A 25,537-nucleotide genomic window follows, 5' to 3' on the forward strand; every position below is an offset into this window, starting at 1 on the left:
AGCTGGTTTGAAGTACACAGGAATAAACCTAGAACTACTGACTGATACCAACATCTTACTTACTTTTGAGAAAGCAATACGAGGTGGGATTTCGGGTGTTATGGGAACTAGACATGTCAAGGCAGATGAACACCACAAACTACTCTACGTAGACGCAAATAATCCCTATGGCTGGTCTATGATGGAACCTCAACCCTATGGTAGTTTTGAAATGATAGATATTGATCCACTTAACATGAATGTTATTAGTAAAGAGCAGATTATGGCAATTCCAAGTGATAGTGAAGTAGGCTACTTCTTAGAGGTGTATTTGGAGTATCCAGGAAGTATTAAATTTAAGTCAAGGAACTTTCCATTCTGTCCCGAATCTCTCTTTATTGAAGATGATGAATTAAGTCCTTACCAGAGAGAGTTACTGGGCGATGATAAAAGATCAAATGTAGAGAAACTAATACTAACACAAAAGGATAAAACTAATTACATAGTGCATTACAGAATGCTACACTTTTACCTCAAGCACGGAATGGTACTTAAGAGGGTTCATTCGGTGATATGTTTTAAACAATCAAAGTGGTTAGTGTAACGTCCGCTCACGACGTTATTGCGGGTCTCGTAGGATTATAAAGGAAGATAACTCTCATTTGGTAAACTCTTGTATTTTACCTCTATTGCCTGAGGTGAAACTGTAAAGACAAATAACATGACAGCGTCAATACATCTCTAAACTACAACTAAAAACAAATCTCATCAAGTCACAACCTGATGACAGGACGTCTTGAAGACACCATACGGTGCTGCCACCTGCGAGAAACACCACGCACTATAACAATGTACACTGTACTGTGCACATGCAACACAGGATAGAAATTGGACAGGGGTTGTGCCCTTACTTGAGCCTAAAAACAAGAGGAACTTCCTCCAATTACAGGATCTATGGTTTAACTTATGTTAATCAATGTACTAACAGAGGTATTTAGACAATAAAGACCGAATAGATGACAAATCAGTTCGCACGAAGCACGTGACTAAAACCCGGGAACAACACAGACGAACACCATTTTTACATGAAACCGCTGCCCCTTTGGCAGGCAAAAACACCTCATCCGAGGTGTAAATATACATTTAACAATACCGCCAAAATGACTTACATCACTTTGCTCCTCAACCCGCCAATAAACAATGCATGCCTTTCATGCAGGAGCCTCAAATCAAGCTGTCTTATACAGCATCAGAAAAAAGGAAAACCCCTTGGCTTTCCGATAAATGTGTCTGTTGTCGTTGTTACATAAAGTAGTCTCCTCCAGGACCAATTCCAGGAGGACCGGTTGTGACATAGCTGAGCAAGTAGACACGACACAGCGGCCCCAACAAGCGAACTAACCTTATAGGAGCTTGTTAAACCAAACAGGAGTGTCTGTAAAACCAACATCACAATAAACCTTATATAAGTGACTTTAGAGTAATTCCAAAATGTAGACTAGAATCCAAATCATGAATCACACAAGTTCAAAGTAGACTAGAATCCAAATCATGAATCACACAAGTTCAAATGAAGCTTACAGGTGTGACCTGCCTCCGAAAAGGCTACTCAAACTTAGGTCTCTAACAGGTGAATCCTTTCATTCACTGTCCATAAAATAGTTGCCTCAAAACATCCAGACTTCAAGGCAGTGTCTCGGCTGATTGTCCACTAATATATATGATAACGAAATTGTCACTTGCAAACATGTTGAATTGGTGAACTTATAAAACATTATAACCATGAAACAAACCCCAAGACTATGAAGAGGGCAGCGATCCGCCTACACCCTAACATAGTCAATTTACGCAACTGAAGTACTGAATTTCCAGTTACTGATCCCACTACTGTAAATCCGCAACTTTTATCCTTGAATTTCAAATAGAGAGCAGTAATTCACTTGCACCCTCACAAATCACCAAATGATCACTGGTACAGTCTAAAACTCATGAGTGCTATTTGCCTCCAAAACTGACAACCTGTAACCTTGACAATAGACAAATTTTAACAGATTGAATCCGCCCAGAAAACAGTCAACTATTGACTGATATTGAGTGAATGAACAGTTTTCCCTAAAAATGTGCATCCCATGAATAGGCAAGGCTTAAAGGTGTCAACTTGGATTCAAATTGCAACATGAGCTTATGCAAAAGAGATAATTTTAACCCTTGAATATCAAACAGAACTTTCTAAACACAGGTTTCTGAACACAATGACGTTTTCTCCAGAATGAATGAATTTCTCCCGTTACGTCTAGCGGAGAATCGTCTTAAGTCTCATAATTACTGCTCCTACTCAGAATCATCCTTGGAAGAATCGTCCTCAGCTGCTTCCAGGAGACACATTTTGACGATTGGACGATGCAATTCAGTATGCTTGGTCTTCACAAATGCCGATCGGACATGATTGTCTTGGCCACATACAACCTTGGTGACTCGGCCCAGGGGCCACTGACCTCGTTTTACTCCATCCTCCACGAGAAGGACAAGGTCGCCAACACGTACATCTCGTTGAGTCGTCCTCCATTTCTGCCGGTGCTGAAGAGACGGTAGGTATTCCTTTAACCACCTCTGCCAAAAGAGCTCTGCTGCCCATTGGACCTTTCTCCACTCCTTACGTAAGAGACCGTCTTCCTTGACAAAAACTCCTGGAGGTAATCCTACCAATTTTCTTTGAACAAGAAAATGGTTGGGTGTGAGCGCTTCAAAGTCCTTTGGGTCCTCTGATACTGGACACAGTGGTCGTCCATTCATGATGGCCTCAGCTTCAGCTAACAGAGTTCGAAGACCGTTGTCTGTCAACAAATATCCACCAGAAAGTGCTTGTAGGTGTCTCTTGGAAACCTTAACCAGACGTTCCCATACACCGGCCATATGTGGGGCATTAGGGGGCAAAAATATGAACTTAATGCCCTTCTGTTGCATCTCCGTCACAATCTGCTGCTGATTCCACTCTTCTCTGGCCTTCCCCAGCTCCTTGGCTGCGCCAGTGAAATTTGACCCATTGTCACATCGAATCTCTTCTGGAGGTCCCCTCCTGCTGATAAACTGTCTCAGTGTCAGCACAAAATAATCACTACTTAGAGACTGTACCATCTCCAAATACACTGCTCGGGTAACTAAACACGTAAATAGGCAGCCCCATCTCTTGATAGTCGTATTGCGGCCCCATTTGATCTCTAGGGGACCGAACAAGTCACATCCAGTCGTGGTGAAAGCTGGTTGGAAGGGAACGAGTCTGAATTCTGGTAACGCTGCCATCACCTGTTTCATTGGTCTGGCGTTTCTACGACGACAATCGCAACAGTTTCTAATAATGTTCTTAGCCAGATGACGTCCTCCTAATATCCAAAACTCCTTTCTGGTTTCTGCTAAGGTCTGTTCCCTCCCGGCATGTGCCAGCCTCTGATGAGCATCAAGCATTACCAATCGACCAGTCTTATCCTTGGGTAAGATGATGGGATATTTCTCGTTTGAAGTCAGTGTCGGCGCATTTTCCAATCTCCCGCCCACTCGTAGAATGCCGTCTATCAACACCGGACTTAGGCTCTGAATTTTGCTACTAGCCTTCACATTATTCCCTTCCTGCAGTCTTCTTATTTCCTCGGCGAAATATTGGCGTTGTACATTTCTGACGATCCATTCTGTGGCTTCTTTCACAGTCTCGGGCGTACACTCGTCTTCGGTGGCATATATTTGTCCCATTCTCATGACCAATGCTGCTTGTTGTACCAGCTCTTGCCAGGAATTAGATCTTTCAACCAACTGCAGGACAGCCTCTCCTTCAGTGTTTTCAGTCACACTGGTCACATGGACTGCTGTACAGTGCTTTACTTCTGGATCCTGTGCTGAAAGGTCTGTCACATCGGCATGGTTCTGGGGCCAGCTATCTTCTGACATCAATAGAAATTCCGGTCCTCGAAACCAACGATGCTGCATGTTCATGTCCATAGGGCTCAGTCCCCTGGAGGCGTCATCGGCTGGATTTTCTACTCCTGGGCAATGTCTCCATTGATCAACGCTCGTCACATCTCTGATTTCTGCCACTCTATTAGCAACATAGACATTGAAACGTCTGCTGTCATTGGCAATGTATTTCAAGACAGTTTGTGAGTCAGTCCAAAACACCAGGGAGCTGATGTTGTACGTTATCTCATCCTGGATGGTTTGACAGATCCTTACTGCTAGCCTGGCCGCCTGTAGCTCCAATCTTGGTATTGAAGTTGTCTTCACTGGAGCACACCTGGCTCTCCCCAACAAGAGAGAACAATGAATGGTCCCATCCTCATAGACCATTCTGAGATAACAGCACATCCCATAACCAATGGTGGAACCGTCGGAAAAGCTATGCAGGGATACTTCCAGCAGGTGGTCCATGGATTGTGACAGGTGACATCTGGGGATGTTTATCTTAGCTAAATTGGACAATTCAGCTTTCCATTCATCCCAAACTCGCTGCGCCTCTGGGGGAATATCCTCGTCCCAACCAATCTGCAGTCTCCAGAGATTCTGCATGATGTTTTTCGCCTTCAAGACAGCAGGACAGATGAGTCCCATGGGGTCAAAGAGGGAACTGAGAGTTGACAGGACACCTCTCTTTGTTGCTGGTTTCTCAGCTAGCGTTACACTGAACTTGAAGACGTCTCGTCTCACCTCCCATTCCATGCCTAGTGTCCTATTTACTGGTGACTCATCAAAGTTCAGGTTGACCACTGATCCTGCTCTAACAGACTCCGGTACAGACTTCATGACAGCCAAGCTGTTGCTTATCCATCCTCGAATGTGAAACCCACCAGTAGCAACTATTTCGCTAACTTCTTGGATCCTAGCTATGCCAATGTCCTCAGTGTCTACAGATCCTACCTTGTCGTCAACATAGAACGACTTCAAGACGGCTTCACGGGCTCCCTCACTAAAGCCAGTGCATGATTTTGCTGTCTCCTTCAACGCAAAATTGCAGCATGCCGGTAAAGTCTCGGGCACCGAAGATGTGTCTCTGCATCTTATACTCTTCCACCGGGCCATTCACATTACCGTCATGCCACCATAAGAAGCGTAACGAATCGGTGTCTTCCTCCGGCACAGCCACCTGGAGAAACATTGCCTCAATGTCTCCGACGAGACCCACCGGTCTCTCTCTGAACCGTATCAAGATTCCCAATAGGCTACTGATCAAATCCGGTCCCTGCATTAGCTGGTCATTGAGGGCGACGTTGCGATGGGATGCGGCTGCATCGAAGACCACTCTCACCTTTCCAGGTTTTCTTGGATTCACAACCGAGTGATGCGGCAAATACCAAGTCTTGTCAGTGGTAGTCTGTGTTTCTTCTACGGTAAGTTTTCTTGCATAGCCTTTCTCTATCAGCCCAGCCATGAACTCTGCGTACTTCTTACTCAACTCGGGGTCCTTTCCCAACTTGCGCCTTAGGGAGTTCAGCCTGGCTTCAGCGGTGCTCCTATTATTGGGGAGCCACAAGTCTTTCTCTCGCCACAGCATCCCGACTTCAAATCGGCCATCAACCAGCTTGGTGCTCTCTTGTAGGATGTTCAGAGCTCTCCTATCCTCAACAGACATCCCAGGGCTCTCCTTGACACCGAGGCTATATAATTCCAAAAATTGAGACAACTGACTGTCCTTTTCAAACTCAGTCCTGACAGCAAAACTATTGCGTGTGCTACTTACAAAGTTCACACTGCATGTACTACGTTTACCATTCCCAGTCGGACCAATGACGCTCCAACCAAGGATCGTTCTTACGGCTTATGGTTCACCACTTCTTCCAAGTCTGGATTCGATGTGCACCAACACCTCAGGGATGTTGGCGCCCAAGATGAGGTTCACTTCAGGAATCTCCACGTCCACCATTTTGATATCCTTGAGATGGTCCCACCTCTGTAGGTCACCAGGATGAACAGAGTTAACAGTCAGGCCTTCTACTGCCCTGCCTCGAATTTGAACTCTTCTCATGGGGTTACTTGCCCCCTCTACACTAAAATCGACATGTCCACTGAGAACCGTACCAATGCCAGTCATTGTCTGAATCTCAATTGGCTCATAACTTGCAACGTGGAGGTGTAGTTTGTCTGCTAGGGATTTTTTGACAAATGTGTCCTGACAACAAGAATCAAGCAGGGCCAGAGTAGTAAGACTTGTACCACTTTCACCGTATATTCTTATCGGAACCACTTGAAGGGCCACTTGCCCACTGTTGCGTTGCAGGACGTTCGAATTTATAGTGCACACCCCAGTAGAATTGGCATTCACTGGTTGCTGTACTCGCTGAGGCCGAGTTGAATTGGCATTTCCGCTCACCTGGTAGCGATGTAGTAACGTAGAGTGTTTTTTACCACAAACTTGACATTGCACCTTAACGTTGCAGTCCTTGGATACATGGGACCTTCCCAGACAGTTGAAACACAGGTTGTGTGTCTTAACAAAAGCGGCACGCTGTTTCAGGTCCTTGGCCTTGAAAACTTCACAGTCCCCCAGCCTATGGTTGTCTCCGCAATCATAGCATTTCAGATGTGATGAGGAGGTGCTGGTACTGGTAGCAAACGTAGAGGCAACAGGTCTAGCGTTGTCCTGTTTACCCCCGAATGTCGGCTTTCCTTGTGTCGTCTTCGGCTTACCACTATTTGACCGATTGTCAGCAATCTTACCAAAGACGGGGTCACTCACAGCTTCCGCCGCCCTCTCGATGAACCTGACAAGGACTTCTACACCAGGCAGCTTGCCCGTGTCTCGTTTTACACGCTGTGCCTCATCACGCCACTTCACCTGCAGCCGAACGGGCATTTTTCTGGACATTTTCTGCATGTTAGACATGTTCATTTCACCAACAGCCTTGAGTCCTTTCAGAGTCTCAAACAAGGTTCTCGACTTATCAGCAAAGTCACAGAGTCCCTGCACATCGTTTGTATCAAGGTTTGGTCCCCCGATCAGTTTTTCTACACAGGCCTCGGCCACTACATGTGGTTGACCAAAGCGTCTCTTTAAAGTCTCTAATGCTTGGGCAAGACCACCTAGGACACCATCAAAACCGCTTATGGAACGCTTGGCCCGCCCATCAACAAATTGCAACAGTCTCGCCATCTTTTGAGCCTCAGTTAGGTTTTGAGACCCAACCATCGTTTCATATCTTGTTATGAAGCGGAAATACTCGGTAGCATCCCCGGTAAACTTAACTACCTCAAGTGGTGGTAGTGCGCTTTTTAGTGCCAATTGCTCAATTGCAGAAGTCATGCTTTCGTTTGCTCCGGTTGTGACATTACCGGATGTTCTCTGAGTCTGACACAACATAGTGCAAAGTTCCTTTACTGCCACTAACAGCTCGGTCTCGGCAGCAGGAACACTCCCTGCAGCCGCCTCATTCGCAGGAGCTGGATGAGTTGGTGATGCAGCTGTTCCAGTCGCAGCATCGTCATTCCGTGTTGAGTTGGGCGGTTCAGCGACCACCCCCTCCTCTTCCAGACGTACTGGTCTCCGACGTCCTGGTGTCGCAGCTATGGGACTAACATCTCTGATGGTAATTTCACGTGTTAGATCAGCTATTTCTCTATCCAACCGCTCCATCTCCTGGGCAGCAGCTCGCGTGAGCAGATCCAGAGGATTGGCAGTCGCCATCTTCAATCTTCTTCTTCACCCTTCGTATGGAGTGATTTTCACTGTAACGTCCGCTCACGACGTTATTGCGGGTCTCGTAGGATTATAAAGGAAGATAACTCTCATTTGGTAAACTCTTGTATTTTACCTCTATTGCCTGAGGTGAAACTGTAAAGACAAATAACATGACAGCGTCAATACATCTCTAAACTACAACTAAAAACAAATCTCATCAAGTCACAACCTGAAGACAGGACGTCTTGAAGACACCATACGGTGCTGCCACCTGCGAGAAACACCACGCACTATAACAATGTACACTGTACTGTGCACATGCAACACAGGATAGAAATTGGACAGGGGTTGTGCCCTTACTTGAGCCTAAAAACAAGAGGAACTTCCTCCAATTACAGGATCTATGGTTTAACTTATGTTAATCAATGTACTAACAGAGGTATTTAGACAATAAAGACCGAATAGATGACAAATCAGTTCGCACGAAGCACGTGACTAAAACCCGGGAACAACACAGACGAACACCATTTTTACATGAAACCGCTGCCCCTTTGGCAGGCAAAAACACCTCATCTGAGGTGTAAATATACATTTAACAATACCGCCAAAATGACTTACATCACTTTGCTCCTCAACCCGCCAATAAACAATGCATGCCTTTCATGCAGGAGCCTCAAATCAAGCTGTCTTATACAGCATCAGAAAAAAGGAAAACCCCTTGGCTTTCCGATAAATGTGTCTGTTGTCGTTGTTACATAAAGTAGTCTCCTCCAGGACCAATTCCAGGAGGACCGGTTGTGACATAGCTGAGCAAGTAGACACGACACAGTTAGCACCATACATTGATTTTAATACTAAAAGACGTATGGATTCTAAGACTGATTTTGAGAAAGACTATTTCAAGCTCATGAATAATGCTTTCTACGGAAAGACTTGTGAGAATGTAAGGAACAGGGTGGAAATAGAATTGGTAACGGACGGGGAGAGAGCCAGGAGTGTAATGGCCAATCCCAGGTTTTCATCGATATGCGTATTTGACGAACAGAATGCTGCTATTAGCATGAGGAAAACATCAATGAAATTCAACAAACCAATCTACATAGGAGCTTCAGTACTTGAATTTCTAAATTATTAATGTATGAATTCTATTATGAAGTTCTTCAACCGTACTTTGGTGAGAAAAATATTGAACTACTGTATCTAGATACAGATTCCTTTGTACTTAACATTAATACTGATGACTTAACTAAAGACTTAAAGGAGTTGAAACACTATTTTGACTTCAGTAATTATCCAAAAGATCATCCACTCTATAGGCCCTTTTCCACTACCGCACAATCTGTTAATGTTCAACTGTGCCGTGCTCGGTCCGGACCCGGCCCACTTGTTTTGTACCATTTCCATTGCGCGCAATAATATCCAGGCCAAATTCTGGTGTCCACATCGGCCGCTGTCAGCAGCGCTACTCTCCTATTTTTTGAGTGAGGAATGTAAGTAAAATTCTCTAAAGAGGCCATTGTTATCAAGAACTTCACGATACTTTTTTTTCATTTTTTTCACTTTTTCCTGGCACTGCTTGCCATCACATCCTTCGAATCCTGACATTGAGAGGGACACGGCGATTTGCGAAAATATCTGGTTATTGTGGCGAGCCCCCTCCAATTGAGCCTGTATCGTCTCCTCGCCCCAAATAGTAATCAACTGGAGCGTTTACGGAACGCTCCATGTTGCCCCTCTTGTTGTTGCTGAAGGTGCTGCTGCTGGCATGTTGTAGCGATATAAATCAATAACTTACGACAGAACTGCACAGTGACAGAAATACCGGGGAATGACAACGGTCAAGGTCATTAGTGAGCTTGCGCACTATTACTCAGATAAGTTGGCCCGGCCCAGTTCGCGTTTCCACTGCTGATTTTTATTGCCGAACCGTGCTCGACCCGGGTCGAGCTCACGTCCTTTTGGGGGGTTCGGCCCACATGGAAATGGCACCGTGCCGAGCCCGGTCGACCCATTTCCATTACACTTTTTTTAACCGAGCCATGCTCGACCCGGGTCAAGGCCCGGCAATTTTTGATAGTGGAAAAGGGGCTTATGACACCAGTAAGAAGAAGGTGCCAGGTTATTTCAAGGATGAGTTAGGAGGAGTCGAGATGACTGAATTCATTGCCCTGAGAAGTAAGATGTATGCTTACAGGTCAAAAGATTACGATTCTAAGAAATTAAAGGGTATTGCCAAGAATGTAGTAAAGAGAGATATCTCATTTGATGACTATGTTGATTGTCTTGAAAAGAGTATGTCATTTTACCACAAGATGAGACACTTAAGATCAGATAAACACCAAATCTATTTGGAAGAAGTTGACAAAAAAAGCCTCAGTCCTTTTGATGATAAGAGGTTCATACTTGAAGATGGAATAAGAACGTTACCATTTGGAATGTATTATGAAGGCTACATAGATTACAGCGATTCAAACTTCGCTTGAGTGCAAAATCTTTATTAAACTAATGAATATGGTGGCGCTGATGGTAGTGGCACTGGCGGAAATTCACCCCTAACACCGAAGTCATGGTGATAGTGATAGTGATACACCACATTAGGATTAGGACTATTTAGTCCTGTTTGATTTACTGAACTTTTAGTTTTTCTAGCATCTCTATCTGAGCTATCTTTTTTCCTTCTTCTAAAAAAGTCTTCTTTAAAGATTCCACATCGACATTGGAATTGGTCTCCCTTTGTTTTTTCCTAATGGCATTTTTCATCGAAATGTATTTCTCCTTCTCCTTGAGTATTAAACCGAATTCCTCTGTAGATATGTGAGAATCGGTTAAGGCTTTACTGACCAAATCATTGATTGTGTTCAGTTTTGAAATGGCCAACATTCTGATATTCTCATGCTTTTCAATTTTCTTAAGTATGCTTTTCTTCTGCCAATTTAGAAATGAGGAAAAAAGGGCACTTCCTATTGTCACACCACCCAAAGCTAAACCTATCGGTGCGGTGATGACACCAGCCAGTGCAGACACACCAACTGAGCCAGCCGCAACGCTTACAAAATTAAGACTATGACTAATGCCAGTAATTACGCTAAATGCTTCTTTGTACTTTGAAAATATCTTTCTTCTAAATTGAATCTCGCTTTCTAAGAAACTCTTAACATCACATATTTGTTGTAGTCTGAAAGCCTGAGGGTTACTTTCTGTATGCTTTTCAGACCTTTCATAGTTTAATTGACTTTCAGAGTTTAAATTACTTAAATCTGGATAAACCTTGTTGTCTCCATCCATTTAATTAGTGGGAATAACTAGAATCAGTTGTTCTGACATTTCTAGTGTTTAGTGTTGATCTTGCAGACACTACAGGTTTTTGAAGTACATTAAATTTTAAAGGTTTTTCTGACCCAGCAGGTTTTTCTGACCCAGCAGGTTTTAAAGGTTTTTCGGGACCAGGCTCCAACTTTGACTCTACTTCTGCCTCTAATTCTCTATGAAATCGTTCTAATCTTTCTTTCCAATTACGTGGTCGTTTTGTGTAACTATTCATTTATTCAGATGAAGATAAAGATGAAAATTAATTAAGTAGAAGGATATCGTTAAATTCTGGGTTATCCCAAAAATACTTGTTTGTTATCCTTCTCCACTCGTTTATCACGTTTTGGTCTCGATAGTCAAACCAGTTTTCATTAAGCTTATTGACCATAAAGTTAAATGAGCAGCACAATTGATCCTTAAATAGTGTGTAGTCTACTGTAGCACTCTTCTGCCTGTTTTGTGTTTTAGACATTGGTCGAATGTTAAACCAAGCAAAGCACAGTTCAGGTTTATCTTTGAATTCCTTGATTGGTAAGACATGATCCAACTCTTCTTCTACTATTCGAACTCTGTTCTCGGGACTTTGTCCTATTGGAGATAGACTCCTCTGGTACTCTAACCACTGTGAGAAGAAACTGTCTGTACATCCTAGATTGAATGATGAATTAGCAGTACACTCTCCCTTAGAAATGCGGTTAAGACCAACCCTAATTTTGTGATGGTCTCTATTACCATTTTGGTCAAGGTAATCCCTTTTTGTAATATGACATTACCAGCTATTGCGGGCCTAGCCAATTAAGCCAATTAGTGCACCTGCTTAATTGGTCCTGGCAAGCCTAATGGAAAATGCATAGGAAATATCAATAAAGTTGGCTTTTTGGGCGGGGTGTTAAAATAATCCCAACTCCCGACTTCTGACATAATTCTATATATGTCTAGGTATTTACTGGCAAAATTTGGAGTGATTTGGATGGAAATTCGATGTGTCCATCTATAGGTTGAAAATTTTGGTAAATCTGTAATGCTTCACTCGTAGCCCGTAGTGTAAATTCCTGAGAAAGTGGGTTTTGGGGGCTTTTCTAGCTGCGCTAGCTCCGAAACTATACATTTGATACAAACTCCCGACTTCAGACGTGGTTGATATAACTCTTTGGATTATATTCCCAAGATTTCAGCTTTATTGGAGAAAAATTCATAGTGTCCATAGGGGGGTTGAAAATTGGAGGATTTTCAATTTTTTTCCCAACAAATATGCGAAAAATATTACTTTCCACCTAGAATTAATCAAAATTTCGCAAACTATCATAAAGTACTTCCTTGCAACAATCATTTGTGAAGCTTTCAAAACTTTTGGCTGATTTATTTGACCCTAAATCAGCAAAAACCAAACATTTTAGTGTTTGTATGCACCAATGCACAGGAGGCTAATTGCAAGATTAATTCACACCTTTCCAATCTCAAACAATAGGAATGATGGAGTCTCCCTCTATTCAAAACAGAGTGTGCTAGGCCCGCAATAGCTGGTAATGAATTAAAACATGATCTACAGTTACCTCTATTTCCATTTTTACCGAATTCACCATCACTTAGTAATTTAACTTCTCCACATTTACCGCATTTCTTGGTTAACGTGGAACCACATAATTTACAATAATCCAGTAAATTGCCTCTTCTATTTTTATCAAATTCACTTTCAGGTTTTGTTACATCGCACTTAACACATTTAAATATAGGCCCAGAAACTACTGGTTGATACTGATTAACAGGATACTGATTAACAGGATACTGATAAACAGGATACTGATTAACAGGATACTGATAAACAGGATACTGATAAACAGGATACTGATTAACAGGATACTGATAAACATTGACAGTACCATAGTTAATGTTAAATATCTGTCCTTCCATTTCTGGCTTGATTTAAAGGATAAAAAGATTTTAAATTAAGGTTTTAGGCTTTTTATTCCTGAAATTGGTAACCATTCATTGAATTTATCACTGTATCCCTTCCACTTCACTAATCCGTATTTTTTACCTTTACTGGTCTTGTACCTCAAGATTTTCTCGATCTTGTACTCTAGCTGGTCAGGATTAGGAACATAACTCAATTCCTCTTCATAGAAATATCCTTGAATTTCCTCTTTATGATAATCTTCAAGTTTGTAGACGATAGGGTGAGTGAAGATGATCTGTTTGATTTGGAATACTTCCTCAGTGAAGTTGGGCATGTAACCTTTACCGAAAATGGACTTGTATTTTGAAATTATTACACTGTCACCTACTTTGTACTTTGGATCACCAAAGGTTTTTTTGAGGTGAAGACCGTAAAGATTGTACCACACAGCTCCTTCGTTTTCCATCTTTCTGGCGTCTACAGGTTTCATACCTATTGATGAGTGAAATGAGTTGTTGTAGCCACTGACCAAGTCATCCAGTACGTCAATCCACTTGTCTGTCTCCTTAGCAGTGAAATAACGCCACATTTTTTCTTTAAGAGTCCTGTTGAATCTTTCTACTACCGCTGCCTTCTTATCAGATTTTTGTAGAGAACCATTTTATGTCATTTTCTGTTAAGAGTTCCTTGAAGTGTTTGTTGTAAAATTCTGTACCGTCATCAAACTGGATTTTCTCTGGTATCGCCACAACTGGTTTTGCTTCTCTAGAGCTTTGCTCCTTGGACGAAGTCCTGAAAATCACTTTAAATGCATCTCTTATTTCTTCTCCTCTCTTGCTCTTAACTGCTAGAGCCCATGCATAGCGACTGAATAGGTCAATTACTGTTAAAATGAATCTGAAACCTTTATTCTTACTCTCGAATTTCTGCATGTCAACCAGGTCGGCTTGCCACTGTTGATCGATGTACGATACCATTGTTTTCCTGAAGGTGAATTTCTTAATGGCCGGTTTGTGTAGTTGGTGAGTTGGTAGTGTTTCTAGAAATTCTTTAACCTCTTTTTGTTTAATAAGTTTACCATCTTCCTTGACCTGTTTCCACATCTTACTCAAAGAACTGTAAGCCACGGGACTCTCGGGGTTGTAGTACAAATCCCTTAGATACTGCTGTTTGTCATCCTTTACATCCATTTAAATGGGTGAAGTATTTATTTACGAGCCACATAACATGCTAATTTCTGGTGTCACCAATTGTGGTAAGACATATTTTGCCCTTGACCTCTTAGAAAAGGAGTATCGACACAAATTCCAAAACATAGTCATTTTCTGTCCAACATATTTCAACAATAAGACATATGACAGGAAATGGATTTACCAAGACAAGAGCGTCTACATAGTTAATCCCGAAGCGGTGGCCAGTAATTTGGACCTTGTGCTTCAATTTGCTACTCTGACCTTTGCTGGTTCTAACACATTATTCCTAATTGATGACTGTGCTAATTTGAGAGACACAAAAAAGAAGGTGTCCGAGTTATGTAATCTTGCCTTTTCTGGCAGGCACTACAATCTTACTGTTTGGTTACTAGTTCAGAAGTACAACTCTGTTGTCAAGGACTACAGAGAGAACATAAGAATTTTAGTATTATTTTTTAATAAGGATGAATCAGCCATGAAAGATGCCTTAGAAGAAAACAGTGTTATTCCTAAGGAGAAAAGACAGTACTACATAGAAGAACTTAAGATGAAAAAAGGATCAAAACTGATCATTAGACTACAACATCCATTTGGATTTACTCTTTCACATCAAAAATCTTAGTCCCGCTTCTCATCAATGGTCTTAGTCTTTCTAACCCTAGTAAAATAATAAATTATTAATCCTAAACCACTAAGTCCTAGGATAATCCATAGGTACTCGTATTTCTTCATTTCATCACTAGGTTGGTAATAATCACTTAATTGTGGTCTCTGAGGTAGTACTATAGTTCTATCGGGATGTAAATGATTGTAAACAGTAAGTGCTGAATCAGTATTGTTAAAATCAATAGAAGCGTCTCTTTCTCTCTTTAATTCAAGATTAACAAAGTCAATAGTACTCTTTCTATGCTCCTCCCATTCGGTTGAAGCTTTTTGTAATTGCTCCTGAGCCAAATCATGTCTTTTCACTTCAGCTTCATAACCGTTTTTATCCAGAAGTATTAAGGTAGCAGGAAGGGTTGGGTGTTTGTGGTTTCTGAGTCTGAGGGGGTTGGTGTCTGTTGACTGTGCTTTAAGAGAGACTAGGCATGGCGCCAGTCTCTCTTAAAGCACAGTCAACAGGCATTTGGTCTCAGTATTTGGGTTTTGATTGCCATGACTGTACCCCTGTAAAAGTCAGAGGAGGAGAAGTTTGGAATGATGAAAGCATTAAAGAAGAAGAAATGTTATTATTGAGGAAAGCAAAATTTATTATGAGACTAGAAGGCAGTGTCCTGACTTGATTATTTTGAAAATGGCGGTCTGAACACATTAAAAGGTGGAACATGGCATTTTATCGACTTTGAAGTGTTCCGCAGTTAAAGGGAGACTATAGGCAGCAGCTAGGTAGGCAAGATAAAGTCATACAAATTTGCCAATAGGGGTCAGTCATATCTCTAGGCATGGCGCCAGTCTCTCTTAAAGCACAGTCAACAGGCATTTGGTCTTAGTATTTGGGTAAGTACAGAATCAAGGCAGCTCAGAGAGCAATGATTGAACGATGCTGTGGACAAGTTGATCCAGTTGATGACGCTGAATTGCTTAGTGTTATCAAACGGTCACCTAAGAAGTCGTGTGACCTTGACCCCATGCCAACTTGGTTGCTAGTATCCTCCATCTCAGCAGTCATTCCCATCATCAAGGTGATCGTAAACAGATCCATGGCTGATGGAGTGGTGCCAGACTCGATGAAAGAAGCGTTGGTTTTTCCTCTGCTCAAAAAACCATCCCTAGACCAGGAGATTATGAAAAACTATCGACCTGTCAGCAATCTGACTTTCCTCTCAAAGGTACTTGAACGAGTGGTCGCTGCGCGCCTCAAAGCGTACATGGACATTCACGATCTCCATGACACTTTCCAGTCAGCATACAAGCAGGGTCACAGCACGGAGACTGCCCTGCTTAAGGTACAGAACGACATTCGATGCATGGTGGACGAACATGGAGCCGCGATTCTCGTTCTTCTTGATCTTAGTGCCGCGTTTGACACAGTTGACCACGAGATTCTCCTTGGTAGATTGGGTGATTTGTTGGGTGTATCTGGCACTGCCCTTGCATGGTTCCGCTCATACCTGACATGCCGTAGTCAGCGTGTGGTAATAAACGGGAACCTATCGACTGCGAAACCACTTTGCTTTGGTGTCCCTCAAGGATCGGTCCTTGGACCGATTCTTTTCCTCGTTTACATTCTACCACTCGGAGAACTGCTTAGAGGATGTGACATTCAAAGGCATGGATTTGCGGATGACACACAGGTCTACAGGGCCATTACTGCCTTGCGCGACAGATCTGCTATCCCTCATCAGGTGAAGGAGCTGAGTGAGAAACTGGCAATCATTCACCAGTGGCTTGCCGATAACAAGCTGAAAGGAAATCCAGATAAGACTGAAGTCCTCCTGTTTGGCACCCCGCAGTCGCTCAGGTCACTGGACATGCATTCAATCGATGTCGCGGGAACTGGGATTAGTGTGTCAAATGTTCCTATTAGGAATCTAGGTGTGCTTTTTGACTCATCCCTCTCTATGGACGCCCATGTGAGCAACATCGTCCGTGTGTGTTCTTATCACCTGCGCAACATTGGCAGAGTAAGAAAAGAGTTGACTGATGAAGCTGCTGGGTGCCTGACTCGGGCGATGGTCCTTTCTCGCCTCGACTACTGTAATAGCAGCCTTGCTGGCTGCAGTCAGTCATCCGTGGCCAGACTTCAACTTGTCCAAAACCGTGCAGCCAGACTTGTTACCAGAACTAGGCGCTCTGATCACATCACGACTGTCCTGAAGGAATTGCACTGGCTGCCGGTGGAGCAAAGAATGATTTACAAGTTGTTGGTCCTGGTCTACGGAGCGATACATGGCACAGCCCCCGGGTACCTTTGCAGCCTCATCACTCCCTACGTGCCAACCCGGCCACTAAGATCAGGGTCGCAGGATATTATAACTCAGCCAACATATAGACTCAAAACGTTTGGTGGGAGAGCATTCGAGATTCTTGCTCCCCAAATGTGGAACACTTTGGACGCCACACTGCGACAAGAGTCCTCATTGGCCACATTCAAAAGTTCTCTAAAGACATTTCTATTTCGAGACTATTTCGGGGTGTGATTCAAACTAGGTGGGGAGCGCCACAGAACATTGCGACAGTGATATGGGGCGCTATAGAAATGCTAATTCTATCTATCTATCTATCTAACAAGTCCAAGGATACTGCATCAGTCACGACCAACTTCTCATCAGAAAGCGTCACCACCAGCATATTCAATGTTTAGTTCCAACCTGTACCAGTCCAATGCACGCCTGTCATGGTCAGCAGTGGTCAGCGTAGCGCGATATGGAACATTCTTCCGAAACTCAAGCGAGGGAAGTCTGCTCATTAGCCTATCTCGCGCACTGCTCCTTCTTGTCAAACATCGTAGTGAAATCGTGGTACAGTGGGCGTCCTCGAGAATTGCAGCTGGTCGGACAGACGTGAGGTGGAATGTGGGCGGCTGCACTTCTTCGTTGATGTGCGATGGCAGATAGCACAGTTGTTGCGTTGCATGACAGCTGAAAGTGAATGTGATATCATAGAACTGAGGCGTTTGCAATGAGACTATAGGTGAAGTAGAAGCAAGGAGTGAAATGGGCCATCTTCCAGTGACTAATATACAGAGTAAGGGCACTGGCTGTTGTTAGATTCAGCATTGAATGTATTCCTCGTACAAGCGTGAATAGTGTGGACATACAGTGAGAGGTGAGAGACCCCTTCTTGTAACTTTATCTTGGATATTATATTAGTATTGAACTTCTAGCCATGGAATATGAAGAAATTGAAGTTGTAGGCATGGAATATGAAAAGTTATTCAACGGTGAAAGACATTATTCCATGAGGCTTTGCCGTGATCGCAAAGGACGCGACGTGATTGGTTCACATGCTAATGAGGTATGATAATGATAATTACCTCTATAATGCTACTTGGATAGCGACTGTGTCGTTGACTGGAACAGTGGTCAATGTCAATGTGTGCCTGTAATGTCAATGAAGTATGATGAGGTGATGACGATAGTGCAATTATTAAATATTGGCAAGAGATCATACTGCAACATAGGTCTTGTTTTTGACAGATGACTGTGCGACATTCCCATTGGGTCTTGTTAGAGTCAGCGCTGCATGTATTCCTTGTACAAGCTTGAATAGTTGTGACGGACTTTGAGGGGTGAGAGACCCCTATCGGCTACTTCGTCTAACTTTATCTTGCCTACCTAGCTGCTAGCAATAGTGCCCCTTTATCAAGACTGAAACCCACTGTGCGGGGCTAAGAAATTACCTTTATAATCCTAGTTGGATAACCACTGTGTAGATGATTTGAAGAGTGCTCTGTGGATGTGTGCCTGTAATGTCAATGAAAGTATGATGAGGTGATGACGATAGTGGAATGACGAAATATTGGAAAGAGATCTATTCCTAGAAGAACATATGTCCTGTTTTGACTAGGTGGCGCATTTTAGAATCAGCAGTGAGCACTGTGTGTAACATGGTGGAGGCAGCGGAGATAATAACTGTGTCGAAAGTATTGTTATATGGCCTTCCCTTGGCCCATGGGGTTAAATTTACAATCCACGATTGAAAAGACGTAGTTTGATCGCATTCAACTATAAATCCATTGAACAGTTGTGTTCCTTTAGTCAACCGATGACCTTTTGTTGGGCCATGATCGGGGATTGTAAACTGTAAATGTATTATGGACTGGGAGACGGGGGAAACACAAGTGAAACTGAAATAGACCAAAACAAGTGATTTTGGGGCTTTGGTTTAGACGCATGCCCCATGCGCCATGCGGGATTATACGGTTCATGTGAACTTGTTGACATCCACATGATCTGGTGCTGTTATTGGTCATGGACATGGTACATGGTAGGCCTAATCATCATGCCTATATGTTTCAGGAAAAGCTCGGAGTAAAATGAACTGCCGATGAATAATGATGTTGTTTATGTTTGTTTACCATGTTTACTAGTACATAGCCATAGGGTATGCATTGGCCAGTGCACTTTCTGCACGTCGTCATGGTCATGTACGTGATACCTTGCATATTTTGTTTTTTGAATGCGCATGCTTTTTGGGCAAAATCACTTGTACCAACACTAATGAATAATGTCTTCTTATCCCTATGACTCCATACACAGTGAGGGCATTGTCCCATTCCCATCAAATGGTAACTTATTGTACCGTATAAGGGTGGAAGTTGGGGAGCAGATACCTACCGTTGCACGCCTGTCATAATCAGCAGTGATGAGCTTAGCGCGATATGGAACATTCTTCAGAAACTCAAGCGAGGGAAGTCTGCTCATTAGCATATCTCGCGCACTGCTCCTTCTTGTCAAACATCGTAGTGAAATCGTAATGGAAAACGTCTGGCTTTGCGCCAGACGTTGAGACTAATAAGTGAAGAACTAATAGGTAAAGAACTTCTACTTGCGCGAGACTGCTCTGATAAAATTATCATTGCCGAGACTACGGTGACGTACACATATATTTTTTACAATCAAAAATGCCCTCAAAAGACGACATGGAATGATTATTTTATTGATATTTCCTACTATATACCTTCCAATTATCACTTTATACAAATAGATCGGCGTTAGGTCGCATGCTTTTCTTTCCTGGTGACACTATAAAGCAAAATAGTTGCAACCCCGTAAATGCGCTATAAGTCCAATAATAAGTGACGGTGACCCGTTATAAATGTTTCGCCAGCTTCGCTTTTTTGCCGCTACGCGGCGCGTTGGGCCCTTGCGTCTAGTGACTTGAAAAGGTAACCAGATCCAGTAAATGCTAATCCATTGATTATTGCAGATCCAAATAACATGCCAATGCCAGCCATTAAATTTCAACGAATTTAATTTCAATGATGTGTTAATACCAATTGGTACTGTACATCATGACCATTAAGATCGATGATGTCACCTTTTTCATCTGTTAAGCGAATATTCAGCTTATTGAATCTTGGTTTACAGGGAATTGCTATTGGTTTCTCAAAGGTGTATGCTATTAAATCCCCAAAATTAGCTTCTTTTATTGGTCTTGTGGTTAGCACATCAGATGTTTCACCATTACTTAATACACTAGTAGATTCGATTATGTCACAGTGAAAAACAAAATGGTTAATTGGTCTAAAATTGATGGGTTTCTCGCTTACAACATCATCCTTACTTTTATTGTCTGAAGGGTAAGGCCATTCTGTTTTCATGCCAAATAACTCATTGCTTTTACCAATAAAATAGATCTGATAATGCACCTCATTTGTTCTCTTTAGGAAGTGTAAGATGGCCTTACCTGTTGGTTCTTCAAGGTCAAATCTGACAGCACCTCGACTCATACTATTTTCTTTCAACTTCTCCGCAAATACTTTTGAAAAGCTCTGTAGGTCATAGAGACCATCTGGTAGCGTAATCTCTGCCACATCAAACCCCTTAACTTTGATTCGGTTATTCTCCCTGGCCGCACTGATGTTGTAAAATGTACAAGGTATTACTGCAAAAGTTAAAGTGATGCTACATGCATCTTGAATTTCAGTCTTGAGATTGACTGTTAAATCACTTGAACTCTGATCCGGGTAGTCGCTGGAATCGATGTTCATTACAGTTACCATTTAGTTAAGTAAATTATTCTTACTTCATAATATTTCTGGGTAGGATTCCTTGATCGTAAAGGTACTCTAATGTTCCATTACTAATAGCTACAGTTCCACCCAGTTTAATAATTTCCTCTTGGTTGGCCTGACTTGGGGGACGGATATTGATTCTCAAGAACCTTTTCAGTAACATAGAGTAACCAATTGTTGTTGATGCCAACAGTAAACTTTGATACAGTGTATTTATGATATCTTTCTTTCCAGGTGTATCCATTTAATTAGGATGAAAATCTAATGTTGTAGCAAACTTTGTTCTTGCAGCACCTTAGTGCTGGAGTGAAGCAATCTGAGAATTCTGGATGTTTACCTGGGCATCAGAAACCACGAATATGTGCATTTTGTATGGTCCCTTTCCAGATTTCTTTGTAATAGATAATTGAATACCATCTTTTGTGTTCTGGAGCTTCTTTCCTGATCCGTGTAATCTATTGTCTTCAGAAGTTCTCAGGTCCAACCATAAACCATAGTGATTAGAATCACCATAGTATTTCTCCATTGTCATGTTACAGTCATGAGTTTTCTTCAAATCTTCAGACATGAAGTGTTTCTTGATCTCCTCCCATTGGTCCATCATTCTCATTCCTTCTGGGAACACCTGATTGGCAACACCCTCAATTGTGATTTGTACTTTATTTATGTTAGGGTTTTCAAACTTCTCTGAATCTCTAGCTCCATCTACATAGTCAGACACAAATAATAACAATAATCCTTTAATTGACATTCTTGGAAAGTTGATGTTCTCATTAATCAGTGTTTCATTAGCAGTAATATTAACTGTTTTAAAATGGTCTACCCAATCATAAAATATCGAGAAACCAGAGTTGTATTTGTTGCTCAGTTGATTTGCAATCATCTTATTAGTAACTGTGTCATATTCAAAACTGATATTTTCAAGTTTGTAACACATGCTAGCTGTGGTTGCGGTGACTATGATTTCCTCCTTTGGTGCTAAAGTTATTTCAATAATCACATCTTCTTGAATTGGAAACTTGTAAAATGGAGCATGATGGTGGAATAATTCGAAATCTAATGGTATTTTGTACTTCTTATCAAACACTTCCTTTAGTGTCTTTTCATTAGCTGTTTCACCAGTGACATCAGCTTCAGCTACTCCCGATCTTAATTCTCTAAGATTTTCTGATTGAATACCTTGAAAAACTCTATAATTTCTTTCTTCTCCAGTTAGCCACAGATCTTTAAATGTAGAAAAATGGCTGTATTCGTCAAGGTCAAATATCTGCTCTGTTCCCCACTTAACCACCATCTTTGAGATTAGATTTCTACCAAGATTATTTACAACACTATTTTTAGAATCACCAGAAATGGTTACATCAGCAGACAAATAAAGAGACATGGGTACAAAAAATGTATTCTCTCTCAGTGCCGGTATTCTAACATACAAAGTTTCTTTGGGATTAGCAGAAGAGGGATTATGAGTAATGATGTGATGCTGCCTCTCAGCTTTCAAACCGAGTGGAATTCTATGTGCTCTATCTGTATTTAATAAATATCCAGTGGCCATCTTGTATTTATTTACTCGTAAAATTAATAATAGTTCCAAGAGCAGGCCTCTAAAAAACACTTGCATTGACTACCAGTAGTTCAAAATTCCCGGCCATGACGTCATCACCTAGCTCACATATCATTAGGGAAAGCACTTGGAGATCTGTCATTTCGCCATACTAGCTAGCGAGACTGTTACAATGTTGTTTTTGCCTGTTTTACTGGCCAATAATGCTTCGATGCTTACATTTCTGCTCTTAATAGCTTGTAGAGAATATTCCTGAAATATTAATCTGCGTGTCCAGTAGTTATGCTTGGCTTAACACGCCAAATATCCCGGTTTCAACTTGTAAACAAACCGCGTCAATATGGCTGTGTTACCGTGGTTGACTTTTGCATTAAAACAACGCTATTACTCGCTGTAATTGCATGATTAAAAAGTTATTAGTTCACCTAAAATGTGTAGATTAAGAGACAGGCCATTGGCAAACTTTATCTTAACATAAAACGTTATTTTCTGTGATGTAAACAACGCCATGCATTCTTCTGTGTACTGACGGACCAGTCCACTTTTCTAGAGGTGTGTTGGCTTGATCATGCACATACACTCTAGGTAGCATGCAGTCAATATGTGTCAAGCCAACTCTATGCCAAGGCCTTTAACTCGATGCCAACGTGTGCCTCATTGGATTGGGACACCCTGCTGAACATACATACACGTTATCACCCATAATTCCTGTCATCTTAGCAACGGACATGCGCAAACGATGACAGTTTTGTTTTGATAGCAACCGGCAAACACTTGTTTGCTCTTGTACAATGACAACATCCTCAACTTCCTTGGCAACCGGCAAACACTTGTTTGCTCATTGTACAATGACAACAACTCGTTGTCATGTTCATTACCCATAATTCCTGTCATGTTCATTACCCATAATTCCTGTCATCTTAGCAACGGACATTGTTTTGATAGCAACGGGCAAACACTTGTTTGCTCGTTGTACAATGACAACAATCTCGACTTCCTTGGCAACCGATTGTTGGCAACCGATTGTCAGCGACATCTTTCATTGTACAATGACAACAACTCGTTGTCATGTTCATTACCCATAATTCCTGTCATCTTAGCAACGGACATTGTTTTGATAGCAACGGGCAAACCAGTGTTTGCTCGTTGTACAATGACAACAATCACAACAGGAAGTTGTCATCCTTGTCAACCGATTGTCAGCGACATCTTTCATTGTAACATGTAACTAAACAACCGACAGGGTAAACAAGCTTGGCATAGGCCAGTTTTCATATGTCACCGGGAAACGAACCCACGCCAAAACATAACCTCATGTGTGGAAGCTCCATGCTTTACACACTCAGCCATTGAACTTTCTACTAGACCAATGACATTTATGCCTATTTAACAGTAACATCTGTTTAAGGTAACATCTGTTTAACATTAATTACGTCAGTGCTGCCATCTGTTAACTTGAATTTTTCCTTGAATTTTGGATAATGAAGACAGTAAAAAGGCCATTTATTTTAAGGAATTAACCCATTGAGCTGTAGTATTCCCTAAGAATGTAGATAATGAGGTGGTTGGTTCTTAGGGGTTTCTAAGCTAATTTGAGGCAAAAAGGCCTGTAAGGGATTTTGTCAAAAAAGCTTCAAAATACCTAGATTCCTATCACCTCATTATCTACATTCTTTTCCTTATTACTTAAATGGATACCTTTAAAGAGTTAAAAGTATTTGTCACAGAAACACAGAGTTTCAGCAGTGAAGTTTTAGATACAATGTCTTATGGTTTAACTTTTAAGAAGGAAACAGAAGTGAATAAGTGGTTGTCTAAGTGTGATATGTCTTACTATCCGAATCAGGTGAATTTTGCTGTTTATTGCGCCACAACGTTGACAGGACTACCGGAAGTGACTGAGGTTGAATTCTCGCTGGTCAACTCAATCTACAAATTTCACGTTTACTACCAAGTAAGAAAAATACTCAAACAGATGGAAGTACCCTTACCCACGGATGACGCATTTAACTCTACTAAGAATCATTACAATGTAACAGAATTCTACAGATTATGTAATGAATTTAAAGTATCTACTGACTATGATTTTAGAACCAAGAGAGGAGACAACAAAGGCCTTGGTACTATTCACTTTATTGGGTCTGCAGTTCACGGAAATGGTTTCATAGAACATAGAAACCATTTTGCTTTACCAGATAAACATTACACCTTTGCTCAATCGTTACACATCGCTAAGATTGAGAGAATCGTTCAGAATGATGACGGTTGGAAGTATTTTATTCACCCAAAGAATAGCTTGACTAACTCTGGAATTGTTAGATTAAACGATAGCATAAGAACATACGTCTACTGCATTCTAGGAGCACAGGCTGAAGCAAGAACTTTGATAGTTGGTAGTTTTGGGACTGAATTGGATGCGCAGAAGCAATTCTTAAAACTCCTGCAAGACGCTGTAAATCAACATGTGGATATCCCTACCTCAATTGCTAGATACCAGAAAGCACTGTCGGACACTCACACACGATTAGACTATGTAATTGCCCCAGGTCTGTACATCATAGGGTCTGACATGGTACTCAAGATGGGTAAGATCGAGAATTACAACAATGATATCCTGATAGCAACTAAACACTTGAAGCCTGGTAAGAATAACATTAACAATGAAAAGACCTTGCCTCCTCAATTGATGCAAGGCCAAACTTCTAAGAAGATAAGGGTTAAGGCAATATCACTACACCAAAAGATGTGAAGACTGTTGTGTCCAGTAAAACTGCTGTAACAAGTAAAAATGCTGTAACAAGTAAAAATGCTGTAACAAGTAGGCCTACTGAGAATGTCAGGCCTGTTGTGCCCAATAATATTGATGTGCCCAGTAAGACTGATGAAACCAGTAAATCTGATGATACTCATGAAACAATAAAGTTTATCCTCTATGCTGTTGTTGGCAGTTTAATTCTTATTACTGTAAAGTAAATGTATGAAGGAGAAGAAGATATCGAAATGAATGAGTTAGAGAAATACCAACTTCCAGAAGCAAGAAATAGAACTGCTGAATCACCAATAAGTATGTCAGAATTTGATGAAGGAGTAACTTACCTCACAGATAGTCGTACCTTAAGTTCAGGTAATACATTTACTGAACCAGCATGACCAGAAACACCAGGTAGACCAAGAGGTATTGTCCCTGAATTGATGGTAAAGGAGTTAAATTACGCTGAAGCAGAGGGTAAACTTGATAATGCATTGAGTAAAGCAAACTGGA

General features: G+C 41.6%; 3 protein-coding genes across 3 annotated transcripts; all 3 read right to left on the bottom strand.

Moving 5' to 3' along the window:
- Window positions 1-2,310: 2,310 nt before the first annotated feature.
- LOC135499969 (uncharacterized) lies at window positions 2,311-4,767 on the bottom strand. Its single transcript, XM_064791046.1, has one exon. It carries the CDS (start codon window positions 4,765-4,767, stop codon window positions 2,311-2,313), a length of 2,457 nt encoding a protein of 818 aa, XP_064647116.1.
- A 163-nt stretch (window positions 4,768-4,930) lies between these two features.
- LOC135499970 (uncharacterized) lies at window positions 4,931-5,593 on the bottom strand. The gene has a single exon (XM_064791048.1). It carries the CDS (start codon window positions 5,591-5,593, stop codon window positions 4,931-4,933), a length of 663 nt encoding a protein of 220 aa, XP_064647118.1.
- A 186-nt stretch (window positions 5,594-5,779) lies between these two features.
- Window positions 5,780-7,642, bottom strand: LOC135499971 (uncharacterized). Its single transcript, XM_064791049.1, has one exon. The coding sequence runs from the start codon at window positions 7,640-7,642 to the stop codon at window positions 5,780-5,782; it is 1,863 nt and encodes a 620-aa protein (XP_064647119.1).
- Window positions 7,643-25,537: the final 17,895 nt, after the last annotated feature.

This window comes from Lineus longissimus, chromosome 15 (genome assembly GCF_910592395.1).
Source record: "Lineus longissimus chromosome 15, tnLinLong1.2, whole genome shotgun sequence".
Taxonomy (NCBI): domain Eukaryota; kingdom Metazoa; phylum Nemertea; class Pilidiophora; order Heteronemertea; family Lineidae; genus Lineus; species Lineus longissimus.